The sequence below is a fragment of the Schistocerca gregaria genome, chromosome 1 (genome assembly GCF_023897955.1).
Source record: "Schistocerca gregaria isolate iqSchGreg1 chromosome 1, iqSchGreg1.2, whole genome shotgun sequence".
Classification (NCBI taxonomy): domain Eukaryota; kingdom Metazoa; phylum Arthropoda; class Insecta; order Orthoptera; family Acrididae; genus Schistocerca; species Schistocerca gregaria.
In genome coordinates, this window is record NC_064920.1 from 164,016,957 (window position 1) to 164,031,988 (window position 15,032).

The window sequence follows — 15,032 nt, forward strand, 5'->3', positions numbered from 1 at the left end:
ATTTTTATTAGCTTTTTATCTGTATACTTGGAGAAGCCAGACTTGCTCTTAAATTCAACATATGATTTAATTTTCCAAGTATATTTTTCAGGTCAGTTCCTTATCAGTCACGTAGGCACGGTTCACACTATGACAATTGTGGTGCATGACAGCTTGGTCATTAGTCTCAAAGTAGAAAATACATAGCTCTGCTGCAAGAACATCAAGTACTAAAAGGAAAAGCCGAAAGAGTACACTGCATTGACAAACAGTATTACACTGTCAAAAATGTTTAGTCATTGGTTTGTTAGAACTACCTTGATGAATAAATGTAATGTTCCTCGCCAAATACTTGAGATGATTTGGAAGCTCACAAAATATTCAGGAGTCAGCCACGTCCCTGTCCCTCAACATAGTGGTTATTGCATGCAGGAGACTTCACAGTGCAAGAATAAGTTACTGCATGTAATATTAACTGTTGAAAGCAGTAAGGTTTATACTCTCCATTGCCACATGCTTGTGTTCAGAGGAATGGCCATTCCTTACACAGTGTTTTTGACAAAGGAAGGTGTCATGTATGTTAGAGATTTTTTTTCTGTTATGTACAACTGCTGAAGTGTCTGAATAGCATCCAGGACCAAAACACCTAAAAGGAATCTGCAATATACAAAGCAGTGTCCTCAAGCTACAGTGCAGCTTCACTTTTAAATGTGGTAAATTTGTTTGGTAGGTATATCTTTAGAATATATTAGGTAAGCAATCAACATGTTGCCACGTTGACCGCCGGTAACCACTTGGCTATAGGTAACACACCAGCATGGCAAGTCACTTCACAACTGCTACTAATGCATAACGCAGAGTAATGTTGAAAATGACCACCGCGAGGTATAACAGAAATGTGAGATGCTCTGTCAACAGCTGATTTTAAGGGGAGCCAGAAAAATGAAAATGACAAAATTAATGTTTTTTGTTTTTTTCATTATAAAATTATTTGGAGTTTTCTGAATAAAACAAACCAAGTTTCACCCTTCTAAGTGAATTCTAAGTGTGTTTTTTATCGCTGCAAAGTTGACGAGCTGCATAAACAGTTGTAGCGACTTGGTGTGTCATCACCTCTGACGGCGCCGCTTGCTGGCTGCAAGCAGGGTATCTTTGCAGATTTAGACAGTGTTTTGTTTTCCAACGTTGTATGGCTTTATCTATGTGACAAGTGACTGTTCATATTGGTAAACATAAACTCTATTCCGTGTGTGATGACTCGTGGAGTTTGCTTTGTGTTGTTTAGCTGTTCAATTTTGCTTATTTGACGAATTTTGCTCGTAGAAGAAGAAATCTTTCATTGTTTCGAGGTTAGATGCTGCTCAGACTGCTTCACCGACTACTCCAAATGAATGTGATAGAACTTCCAGCAAGAAACTTTGTGAAAGCAAAGAAAAATTTGAACACTATGAAAGTGACAGTAATGATGTGAATGAAATAATTAACATTTCCTTGCTCTCTAATATTTTGAAACATAATGTATTCTGCCAAGTTTGCAAAGAAAGAGGATTGGAACTGAAAATAACTTCACACATTGCTTTCACATGTAAAATGTTATTGAAGTGTAACAAATGTGCTGCAGAAGTTTCGTTTTCTAATTCTAACAGGATTCCTCGTAGTGGTAATAGTGGAAAGAAGGTGTGTGATATAAATGTTAGGCTAGTGTATAGATTACGTTGCATTGGCAAGGGCAGTGTTGCAGGGACAATATTATGTAGAATTATGAACTTGCCAAAACCACTAACCAAGTTTCGATTTTATAATGAATTGGTGGGATCTTCTGCTGATGATATTGCTCAAGCAATAACGAAGAAAGCAGTTGAAGAATCTGTGACAGATAATGGGAACTGTAGAAATTTAATTGTTGCTTTAAGTGGATCATGGCAACGTAGAGGTCATAAATCTCTAAATGGAGTTGTGACAGCTACCAGTGGAGACAGTTGCAAAGTAATTGATGTTGCTATTCTCCCCATAACATTGTAGATGTAAGGGCAATACCAAGGACGAACATAGTGAAAGTTATGAAGCAAATTTTCATGGCACGAGTGGAGCGAAGGAAGAAGAGGGAGTGAAAGCAATTTTTTTCAAGATCACAGGAGTGGTATAATGTATGATACACTAATTATCTGGGAGATGGTGATTCTAAGGGATATAAAGCTGTAAAGGAGCTCAAACCTTATGGCAATGAAATTTACATGAAAAACAGGAGTGCACTGAACATGTGCAGAAGTGCATGGGAGCTCGCTTGTGCAAACTAAAGCAGACATTAGGCTCCCAGAAGCTTAGTGATGGTAAGGCTCTTGGAGGAAGACGACGATTAAATGAAGCAATTGATAGATTGCAGAGGTACCGTATTTACTCGAATCTAAGCCACACTTTTTCCCAGTTTTTGTAATCCAAAAAACCGCCTGCGGCTTAGAATTGAGTGCAAAGTAAGTGGAAGTTCTGAAAAATGTTGGTAGGTGCCGCCAGAACTACTTCCGCCATCCAATATATGTAGCGTTACACAGGCATGCTTTGCAGGCACAAAGATAAATACTGGCGCCAAAACCCCTGAAAAAAAAGGTGGAAAAAGAGCTTTTTTCTCCGTCCCGAGTTTCGACCAATGCATTATCATACATTATCCAACGAAGGAAATACAGAATGATTCCAGGATACAAAATCCGTACTGTTTATCTTCAAACGTAGCAGCATTTCAATGTACTACGAAAATGCGACTGGCAAGACTGTTTGGGATGTTTGTCAATATGGGAAACTCTACGTTCTGAATTTTTTCCTACCTGTGAGAAGAGATGGTTGCTAATAGAAACTTTTATGAATTGTGAATCACATGCAGTATTCTCTTCACCATAAGAATAATACGAATAAAAACATTTTGTCATGTATTCTTTCGTGTTTGCAGCTATCTCATTTAAATCCTGTCTGCCTAATAAACTACGAAACTAGAGTGAGACAACAGCTAACGGGGAAGAATACACATCTCATGTCATGTTTATATTCGTATTATTCTTATGCCTAATAGTGATACAGTCAGAAATGAAGCACGGCAATAGACTAGATTTTTAAATCTAAGATGACTCTAATTTCGGTGCAGAATGTACCGTACTAAAAGAGGCATCTGCAAAGCTTTTTAAACGGAGAATATTTTTCGCTAAACTCTCGTTCAGAACATCTTCCATCATACGCAGTCTTATTATTTGGTTCTTGTTGATCATTATCAAAGAAAGCAGCAGTGTAAGTAACAACAAATAGCAGTCTCTTGCCATTGTTTCGCTATTGAGACAATTCCTCTTTTTTATTTATTTATTTATTTTTTATTGTAAGCGGCGGTACTGTGCACAAAAGCAAGCCATGCAGCGAGCGGCGACAGGCCGGCATAAACACTCTTTATCAGAAAGCGACAAACAATGCATGGCACAATACAGTAATGCATGTTCAGCTCAGAGTGACGTAAACACCTATAACAAAGAGAACGGCATATATCAAAGAAAAATAAGCAATCAATTCAAACCAGATGAAGCACTTGAAAAAAGAAGGGTACCCGTATAAATACGGATGGAGTGCCAGACGCATAGCAATGGCTACCTGGTAAAGCTTAACTGCTAAGCTTATGACTCGAACCAAACTACTGTAGCTGTATCGTCATTCATTCGACCTAAATTATGTCTCATATTATAATGGACAAACTTTGTTTCGATTTGGAGGTGCGGCCTAAAACTTTTCACCCACCTTGAAATTCGAGTCTCAAATTTCAGGTGTGGCTTAGATTCGGGAATTTTTTTTTTTTTTTTTTCCTTGATTTAGAGTCTCATTTTTCAGGTGCGGCTTAGATTCGAGTAAATACGGTATTATGGGTGTGTAATTAGGCAAAATACAAGAAGCATTACATATTTGAGAAGAGTAATATGGGCATTATTTTTTCATATTGCATCAACAAATGAGCGCCCACAACATGCACTGCACCCCACAGGTGATGACTCATTGTGTAAGTACCAATCAGGAAAGGAATATGCCCATAAAAACAGTTTGCCCAATACTGTAATTGATGTAATTAATCCCATATTCAGAGATTTATCACAGCCAAGTTTTTTGGGAAAGTGTTTACATGGAAGAACACTAAATCCAAATGAAAGTGTAAATAATTTAATCTGGATTATGATTCCCAAAAAGTGTGTTTGTACAGATAAAAACATTGCATTTTGGAGTGTATGATACAATGGCAACATACAACGAAGGAAACATTATCAAATGTGACGTGCTGCAACATTTAGGTTTCCAACCAGGACACAAAACCATTTCCACAATGCACCTAATTGATGAAGAAAGACTAAGAGGTGCAGGAGGAAGAGACAGAAGCCTACAACATGCAGCAAAAGGGAAGAAAAGACCAGTGAAAAGGAAACTAACTCTGGAAAAAGAGGATACTGATATCCATCATATGGGGCACGGATGTATTAAAAAACTTTGGAAGCCATTTCCCGTCACTTTAAAATTTTCATCTTTGAGGAACATTTTCTCAAAAACTGATGATAGTATATCAATGAAATTTATACACAATATTGTTTACTTCTTTTTTTAATTTTTATAACAAACTTTAAAAATGTTGTATAATTTGAGAGTTATAGAAGAAAAAGTGCAAAATTTTAGAGAAAAAAAGCATCTGTTTAAAAAAATTGTAAAACAAAAACCAAAAAATATTTCTTAACATGGCATTATAACTTTGTAGAAAAATATTCACTGAACATATAGTAAAAATTTCAGAGCAATATTTTTAATGTTTTAGAAAAGATGTTCCTTCTATTTTCTAAAATTAACATGGAGTAGATGGATTGTTTCGGCTCCCCTTAAGTGGACAATGACTGAACTGGAGCAGGAGATGCATTCTGTAGCCCTGCATTTAAAATCATGTCCTTGCCTATTCATGACCTCATGATATATCCAAGAAAATGGCAGCCAACAATCTGCAGCAGAATTAAAGTCATGATCGTTTTTTTCACCATGTTTAGGGCTAACCTCTATCAGTAAAATGTAGCGCTGAAACTGGTAGTTCAGTTTCAGCGCCAGAAGCAAACTGTAATTCCTATAACTTGCTACCTAAAACTATCCTCTCACTGGTTACACAAGCTGCCACATTACCAACCGATGAGCAGTCCTCACTGACACTTGGTTGTAGTTTATAGCAAAGGCAGATACCAGATGAAAAAAGAATGATAGGAAAAAAAATAAGAGCAAACAAAAAAGTCAATATGATGATGAAGATGACATGGCAATGAATTAGAAATAAAAAATATATTTAAACCAATTAACTGGATAAAAATGACAGTCAAATTCTTTTGATTAGATTCAGGAACAAACAAAAAAAAAGTATGACATTACATGAGCTTCAAACCTACAACCTTCAATACGGTAGGTTAATTCATTAATCACTGCACTACAGTAAACACTGAAACATGTTGTTGTATATATTTGACTGTGATCACCCAGTCAAAATGATGAATTGCAACCTTCAAAAACTGGGTTTTACACAATGTTGTGCAAAGGTTATCTAACATTTAAGTTGATCTCTGAGATTTTGATAACCACATATGTGACAATGAATTGCATCTGGTGCAGAAGTATTATCCAGTAGTACTTAGTGCTCTGTATGAAACGTGTGTATTTAATTAGCACTGGTGTGTGTGTGTGTGTGTGTGTGTGTGTGTGTGTGTGTGTGTGTGTGTGTGTGTGTTTGCAGTGTGATTATCATGTATGATGAAGTACAAAATAAAAGTGCTAGACCCATGATTTGAGAACCAGACACATCAAGAAAGAATGCCAGCAAGGAATTATAAATGCACTACCAATTATTGTGGCAGTATGCAATGGAGAATGGTTTGGGCATGACAGTGAGCACTCTGAATGGAGGAAACCAACTCCAATGCATGAAATATCAAGTAATTTTAAATAGACTACAGATGCAATACGCTTACGCATAAAAGGAATTCTTGAGTTTGGATTCCATTAGGAAGTTTGTGCATCACAACCACGTAAGAATTGCAACCAAGAGGAACTCCACCATTGGTTGTATATATATGAAACCATTTTTTATTCTCAGTTTTGTCTTCTGTCATGTCGACTCTGCCTTTGATTCTGATTGGAATGGTATGACAATGTGCTGTTTCCAAAATTTTTATCGTCTTATGTTATACTCAGGCATATTTTATTCTGTATCTGACCCTATTCTAAAAAGAAGTTAAAGGTTCACAAAAATAAGCTTATATAAACTCACCAGTTATTACTGATTTATTTCAGTTACATCCCATAGAGTTTCAGAGTTCTGTCCATGCTAGTAGATGCAATGTACTGTGAGTGACGGCCAAAGCGAACGCCTGTAGCCATAGCTGTGTGGTCATTGAACACTTTTAACTCTTGCCACTGTTTGCAAAGATACACTCTGGAACACATGGAAAAATATTATCTGTTACAGTTTATAGATATTACATATACACGCACAAACAAAATGCTCCAATCTCCCAAAACAATCTCCGTAAATATTCATTATCAAAAATCTTTTATTCAGTACTGATGCTATGTTAACTGTGATTAAGAATAAAACGGCAACAATGAAATTGAGCAGAACTTCCAGCCAATGTAACCTCAAACTTCACAGAGAAAGAAACGAATGTGTGGAAAGGTTCCATTATCTTCAAAGAACTATAACAAACCATAAATGTGCTAGGTTAGAAGTCCAAAACAAAGCATCAAAAGATTCCATATTGTTGTACCATATACAAAATCTAGAGTGCCCATAAAAGTCAAACAAACAATGTTCAAATCATATCTTCTGCCAACCATGACATGTAGCTCAAAGACCTGTATGTTATCAAAAAAAGAGACTTCAGCAAAATACAAGCTTGCGAAATGAAATTTTTGTGATTCACTCCGCAAAAGACAAGACAAGACGGAATTAGAGAGGAGTGCATTAGGAATGACATGCAACTGATCTGCACAATGGACGAAAGATACATCCTGTGGCAGTTGAAATGGTTTGGACATGTGCTAAGGATGCAAGGAACTAGAACCCCAGCCATTACTTGCAAATGGCAGTACATCAAAGACCTGCTGGATGTCCCAGAAGATGGCTAGATCAAATAAATAACGGAGAACACTGCAAGAATTAAAAAGAGTGAAGTTTGTAATGAGAGGAACAGATGGAGGCATATTGACCACAAAAGTCCTGGTCACCTTTTTGAAATTATTCCCAGATGGTGACTGATGCAGTGATTAAATTCAAGTTTACTCTTGTATTGGCACTTTTGTGTTCAGCCCATTGCTTCTCTAGATACACATCAACCCACATTACTGAACATGTCCAGTACACATACCTGACATCTGTTCCTGCAACAGCAAGATAAGTTCCACTCTGGTCAAAGCATAGGTCACGTATTTCATAACCTTCATCCATCTGCAGCGTTTTGAAGTTCTTCAATTTTCGCAAATCCCACAGTTTTACACAAGCATCATCTGCAGCTGTAGCTAAGTAATAACCATTTTCTGAGAATGATATAGCTGTTATTGGTCCAGAGTGACCTGCAACACAAAACTGACATTCATGAAGTATGATGTGTTTTGAGTGTACAAAACATTCTTGTCTTCATAGCAAAAAGTCTTAACTTTTTCCTTGTTAGACTTCATTATTTACCTTTAACTATGAATACCATGAAACATGAAACCGAACCCTAATGTTAATTTCTCAATCTAGTAAAAATAATGACACTTTACCTGGAAAGTTTGCCACATTAGATTGTTCTTTCAAGTCCCAAATTTTAACTTGTGAATCTGATGTTCCTGTTCCAAATATAAGACCATCAGGATGAAACTGTGCTGTTGTCAGCGCTATACCTGATGACCCTTGGTCAGCAACCTGAAAAACATCTATTTTAGTGCAATATCATGTCATTTGCAAAAAGTTTTCGCATATCTTAATAACAATAAATCAAACTGTGTAAGGAAAGTATGAAAATGAACAGTATAGTACAGGAAATAGATTGCTAAGAAATTAGTTAGAAATGATACTATTGTTTGATTAATCTTAAATTATCTGAAAATTAAAAAGAAATTGATTGCTTTGTAAGCACTTACAAATATCTACCTATGCTACAACAAAACATAACAAGATAGTACTCTAATAAGCAAAACTTACTTTCGTAAGCAATCTTCCTGATCGAATATCTGAAAATGCCCAGTGCTGATCAGTAGAAGTTGAAAGCACATAATCTCCAGTGGGATGGAGGGAAAGACCTGTTACTGGCCCATCATGCGCTCTCAGCATCTGAGTAGTCTGTGATGCTGGTACATTCCATACTCTAATTGTAGTGTCAGGTGAAGCAGTGATCACCAAGTCCTGATAAATAAGAAAATATATTTTTTGACCTTTTTGTAAAAAGTTTCAAAAAAAGATTTGAAACTGGATGAATTCATATATATTAAAAAACAGACTCATGGCAGATCCCTAAGCCAGATAAAGTACCTAAATACTAACACAATTGAAAGATTTGCAAATATCACAACTATGTTTTGCCAACTGTTCTGCAATTCTGAAAACACATTTTTTATAACTGATTTTAAATACTCTGCTGATTACCTGTGGGAGTCAATTTGTTATCTATCATGTGTTTTGTTCCAACAATAATATCACTCAAAATAAGCTTATAGATAAAAGCATCATTGCAAACAATATTAAAATATAATTAAATTGTAAATCTTTCCTCATACATACATTCCTGACAGGGTAGTTGGAACTAAACTCAATGCAACCGGTAAGCGTATATTGGGAATTTGTTATAGCACACAAGGCAACAAACACGAAGTATTTCTCATTTACAGTATTGTGCTATATAATGGCAAAAAAATGAATGACATACTGCCCATGTAAATTGAGAGACAGGTTATCGCCTTTTGTTTTTCTATAATTTTTTACCGAACAATGAAATGAATACATCACAAAGCCGAAATTGGGTTCAACTAGCAGGCACTTGCTGTTAAGCATTTTCCAGTGTGTTAATGTCTTTGAAAGCTAAGAGCATTTCCTGAATAAATTCCCTTTGCTTTTCAATGAGCTTCAGCAAAAGAAATACAGTGAAACCTCTCTATAACATTCCTCCACATAATGTTTTCCTCTATGTTACATCCTTTTTTTTCGGTCCCGACCGAAAGCCCATGTAAACAATGCTAAATTTTCCTCTTTACTGCATTTCCTCCATATTACAGTTTCCTCCATGTAACGCTCATATTTTTGGAACCCTGGTCAATTATTCACCCCTTTATAACGTTTAAGTGATTGGATGTAGGCGCACTGTTTTCCGTTCTGTGGATTCACAGTTTGCACCAGCTCAGAAAGCCTGCACTCAGCGTGTTTCATGTCAGCGGCAAAACCCGGTCACATGACGCACGTTCTGCTTGCGATCTTTTTGGCGACATTTCAGTCAATGCTTTCATTGCTTTGTATTCGTAGTGTGTTGTATGAGCTGAGCAGCAAACAGTTCGTGTGCCTAGTAAGTGTGCATCTTCGATATAACATTTTTTTAAAGCTTCCATCAGTGGACATGAGTGAAAAGCGGAAGAACATTTCTCTGGAAGAGAAGGTTTCTATTATTAAAAAAGTGGAGGCATCTCCTGTTGTGAGTCGTGTGGGGTTAGTGAAGCAGTTGGAACTGGCCCCTTCAACACTCCACACTATTATGAAAAACAGATCGTCAATAATGGAAGGGTTTGAGAATTGTGGGAATTCGAAACATATGCGTTTGAAACCATAGACTTACGATGAAATGGCGAAAGTTGTATTAACTTGGTTTTAGCAAGCACGTGCTGCAAACATTTCTATAAATGGAACTATTTTGAAGGAGAAGGCGTTTCGAATATCATTGCAGTTAGGAATGGAAAATTTTAAGGCATCCAATCGATGGATTGATAAATTTTGACAGTGTCATGGTGTTGTATACAAATCTGAATGTGGAGAAAATAAAAGTGTGGACAAACCAACTGTAGCTCAGTGGATGCAGACTCTCCCTAATCTGATACATGGCTACAAACTGCGTGACATTTATAATGCTGACGAAACCGGCATGTTTTTCAATTTAATGCCGGATAAGACATTTAATTTTCATGGGGAAAATTGCCATGGCGGTAAGAAGAGCGAGGAATGTCTTACCGTTTTGTTGTGTACAAACGCCGATGGCAGTGAAAAACTGAAACCTTTGGTTATCGGGAAGCCAAAAAATCAGAAGTGCTACAAAAACATTTCCACGTTTCCGTGCAATTATACAAACCATGCTAAGGCATAGATGAAGAGTGATATATTTTTATGTTTTCTCAGAGAATTTGACGCTGAAATGGGGAGTGCTGCAAGAAAAGTGCTGCTGTTTGTGGGTAGATGTGCAGCACATCCACCAGATGTACCCTTTCTGAGAAATGTGAAAGTAATTTTCCTGCCACCCAATTGCATCAGCTGTCTGCAACCTTTGGACTTGGGCATAATACAAACCTTAAGGTTAAATATATGACCTGTAGCCCTTGTAAAAAAAGGTCTTTAATTTGATGGACCAAAGAAAACTGGGAAGCCAGCAAAGCTCACAACTGAAGCTGAATATTTTACAGGCAATGAATTTAAGTATGTACTCGTGGAGGGAAGTCAGTGCTGAAACTATTAAAAACTGTTTCACAAAAGCGGGATTCTGCGAGAATGAGATGACAGCTCCTGCAGAAGAAGTTGCAAGTGATTTGCAAGAGTTTCGCGAATTAATAGGCAGTGATTCTGTCACTTTCGAGGACTTTGTGGCTGTGGATGACAACGTAGCAACCACAGGAGTACAAAGTATTGAGGAGCTGACTGCAGAGAGGAGCTTGGAGAATAATAGTGGTAGTGAAAGTGACAGTGACAAGGAAGATGACCCTGTGCCCTCATAAACTAAGGCAACTGAATCCTTTGAAACATTCAGGAGATATATGATGGCCCCTAGACTTGAAGACAGAACAGTAGTTCAACTTGCTCATTTGGAGTAAGAAATGATTGCCATAGAGTCTAGGAGAAATATTAAACAAGCATGTTCGCTTGAATATTTAAAAAAAAATCATAGGTATGTTATTTTCAGATTGCATAGGTTCCTATAGTTTTGTGCAATTTTAAGTTAAGTTACATAACTTAATTATTAAAGTAATTTTTTTGTAACTAATTCTTTTTTAACCTGTACCATTTACTGTGTTTTTATGTAATATGTTCAGTATATCATAAAAAAAATTTGGCTCATATTCTATAATTGGGTCAACTGAAGAATGTGATACCACCTGTCAGCTTTGGACAATGATGTCAATCTTAAGAATCTGTTATAACTTTTTACAGTACAAACTGATTCATTTACTTTCACCCATCCACCTACTGAGCCCCATGTTTTAATTAAAAAAACTAATCAGTTGATATACTGATCATTTGCAATGAATATAATATGTTGTGAAAAATTAAAATGTCATCTATGGCACCATTTGTCAAAGCTGATTAATGGTTTCCCGATCTTCAGTAATGCTCTATAATTATTATTTGGAAGTCTTCCTCTTTATAGTGTTTTCCTCTATACAGTGTTCAGAATTTGTGGTCCCTTGAAAAATGTTATATAGAGGTTTCACTGTATTGTAAGAATAGTGGATGGATCTCTCTAAATCCTATCTGTAGCGATGGGTGTGTATATTCTGTGGTATTGCTCTCACTATGGTGTTAAGAATTCTGATACATAACTTGTATGAGTACACAAGCAAAACTTACACCTCTGTAATTATTAAGATCAATATTGCCATCTTTCTTGTGTATTACTTTGGCTTTCTCCAATTTTTGATGAAATTTTCAGTTTCTGTTACATACTGTGAATGTAAATCACTCTGATACATGTTTTTCCCCATATTCAATTATTTTGCATTAATACCACCTAAAACTGTAACTTTCCAATTCTTCATAGCTTTCGACACTACTATTAGTATCTCTATTATACCATCTAAACTATTTGTGTCATTTTCTACAATTTTTTCTTCTGTCTTCTGAGTACTTCCATCATACCATGTATTTCTAAAAGGACTGGTACATTGTTATTCTGTTGTATTACTCAAAAGGACAGTGTTTTCTGAATATTTTTATGGCTTTATACTGTACTATCTGCCACAACAACGTTGGAATCACTATGTTAATGGAAGACTATGTTGTTAACACAGTGACCCCAACCTTGTTGTTGGGATGAACCTAACCCATTTCTTTATACAATTTCTTTTACAAATGTCATGGCTCATAAGGGTAGACATCATGTCTTTTGATTTCCTCACACTGCTTTATCAAGTTCCATTCCATATCTATTGTATTCCCAAAAACCGGCTCAGAAATTATAATTTCATTGTAACATTTATCACGAATCTGGTGAATGAGAAAAAGTTCCACAATAAAATGCACAAAAAGGAAGTTTTATGGTATTAAAAACTAACCTCTTCTGGATGATATATAACTCTTGTAACTTTCTTTGTGTGTCCTTTGAGGATAGCAACAACCTGTTCAGTGTCTTTGTTAAAAACAGTTGCATTCCGATCATTACCACCTGTTAAAATTTTACTAGTATCAGCACTATGAATGTCCAGCGAAAGTATACCTGGTATGCTAGCACTATGAAGACCCTGAAAGAGAAAACATAATTTAGCAAAACAAAAGATTCACGACAAAGGTTATACAGCTTTATGAAAGACCACTTGCAGTTTGTCGATAGTAACTGAATAAAAAAGAAAAAGTTAAAACAACTGAAATAAATTTATCAGTGATAAATTTGAAAGGATGGGAAAGTATTTTAGACATACTGTACTTACACCATCTTTTCTGAAGACAATGTAATATTATTTTTTATGAAACAAATATATTTAATAAAACATCAATACCACTTATACTGCACTGCTATGTCTATATCATGTTATCTAAGAATACAATTGTAAAATTTATATAAAAAATAAACAAATGTGTCTGATGAATGTTTCAGGCATGTACAATGTAAGATGAACATATTTTCTTACTGGATGAGAAGCTAATGTATGGAACGTGCGAATAGAATCATGAGACACAAGTTCCTCAGGAACTGTTCTTCCACGCCTTTTACGTTCCTGTGTTAGAACTGTTGCCTTATCCTGTAGTTTCTGTATTACTTCTGCTGTCATTCCAGCTTGTTCTGTTGGTTGATTTGCAACACCACCAGCTTCAACAGCAATGGCCTGTAACAAATGAAGAATAAATTTAATGAAGCACAATGCTGATAGTATTCGTGATGTATGAAGAACAAATGTGTCTGACAATGGCACAATGCCAATACAATCTAGCTTTGTCTTCAGTGAGAAACGATTAAACACACAATTTCTACACTGTTCAATGAAATATAGGAATTCAGATGGAAAACAATTATGCACAATTAACCAAAAATTGGAATGTAAATTATTTCTCAATCAAAAAACATAAAAATGTTGAATAGTAATATTAATGAGAGTGATCTACAAATTTCAATGTGAGTGACACTAATACTAACAGGTTGTGGTATGCCTGCTGGATTTGTGGTGATTCCGGCCTGAGGTTTCAAAGTTGCCAAAGCCTCTCTAGCAGCAGTAACCTCCTTTGTGAGTCTCGCTATAACACGGCATGCAGCATCATGTTGGTATAACGCATGGCTGCAACAAGAAAATCAGAGTGCATAACAATGTTTCAAAAGAACAATTCACATGATAAAACTATAAAACAATGAGGCAGAATATTACTGTTTGTATGAAGTTGATATAAAGACCTGAGATTACAAGCAAACATGCTCAATAAATGATCTGCTCTCCTGTTTTTAAAACAGAATATGTCAGTGTAGCTGCAGCAAGAAATTTATTAATAATTTCAGTCGTTTCATTTCTAGCTCTCCTTCGGTGTGGTTTTAATTGTATATGGATTAACTGTTATGGCTTGACATTTATATGACAGCTATTCAACTTCAGGCCAGAGAACTCAAAAATGAATTAACATGTGTTTAAAGTGTGAGATGAGTGTAAAATGCAAGTGAAATAACTAGAAAATAAATATACACAGCTAATTGATTGCTAGAGAGAAAAAAGCTCATCAGTTAACTGAACTGACAAAAAAAATTAACACGTTAACTCTGTCATTCACTTAGACATACCTTGCAACATGTTGAGATGGATGTGAGGTGATATACAAATGCAACAATTGTATTACCAACTAAAAACAAGAATAAAACTGGTGTTACTTGACACTCTTGTTCAAAAATGTTTCTTTTTTTAATGCTGTCCATACTATGTTGTATTCTATAGAAAAAAATGACTGACATCTCTTGCCAGACATGAATGAGCACACACTGTGTGCATGCTTCCACAATGAAACTAGCACTCTGCTGATTACTGTATGCTGAAGTGGACATTTAAAGTGCATTAAAGCTGTAAACGTATATGGAACTTGAACCTATTTTTGGCTTTTTCAGGCAATGTTTATTAATTAAGCACTTATGTAAAGCTAACTTCCTATAACTTCTTCCACAAAGGGTCTCCTATAGATGAACACATTGGAGAATGGCTTGGCTACAGCTAGAGGCTGACTTCTTAAAACACACACACACACACACACACACACACACACACACACACACACACACACACACACACACACGCACGCACAAAATCCCTACCTCATTTCCAGCATATTTTTGTCAGGTTCTCTATTGGTTACTCATGTTGGGCACTTAAAGAATTGTAGCGGGTAAGAGCTCTCTTCTTGTGACCATTTCTCATCTTTTCAGTATTCTAACATAATACACATCTTCAAAATGGAATATAGCAGCTTCAGATGCGTCACACATGGAGAACAAAGAACTGACGGCTAGAGAACATGAAAGTGCACTAACACTGAACTATTTAAACACCAGTATCAACAAATTATTTGAACAAGATAAACAGATCAGTCTAAACAATCATTT

The 15,032-nt window shown here is 36.0% G+C and overlaps 1 protein-coding gene across 2 annotated transcripts in view; it reads right to left on the minus strand.

The window, feature by feature from the left end:
* LOC126335931 (pre-mRNA-processing factor 19) overlaps window positions 1-15,032 on the minus strand; it is a 41,259-nt gene that overhangs the window by 13,008 nt on the left and 13,219 nt on the right. For both annotated transcript variants that reach the window (XM_049999416.1, XM_049999410.1), the window contains exons 4-10: window positions 13,593-13,731; window positions 13,090-13,284; window positions 12,517-12,702; window positions 8,201-8,401; window positions 7,780-7,921; window positions 7,383-7,587; window positions 6,287-6,451 (exon numbers count right to left, since the gene is read on the minus strand). In XM_049999416.1, the coding sequence (XP_049855373.1) occupies window positions 6,310-6,451; window positions 7,383-7,587; window positions 7,780-7,921; window positions 8,201-8,401; window positions 12,517-12,702; window positions 13,090-13,284; window positions 13,593-13,731 (1,210 nt within the window). In that variant the 3' untranslated portion in view covers window positions 6,287-6,309. The remainder of the gene's footprint in view (window positions 1-6,286; window positions 6,452-7,382; window positions 7,588-7,779; window positions 7,922-8,200; window positions 8,402-12,516; window positions 12,703-13,089; window positions 13,285-13,592; window positions 13,732-15,032) is intronic.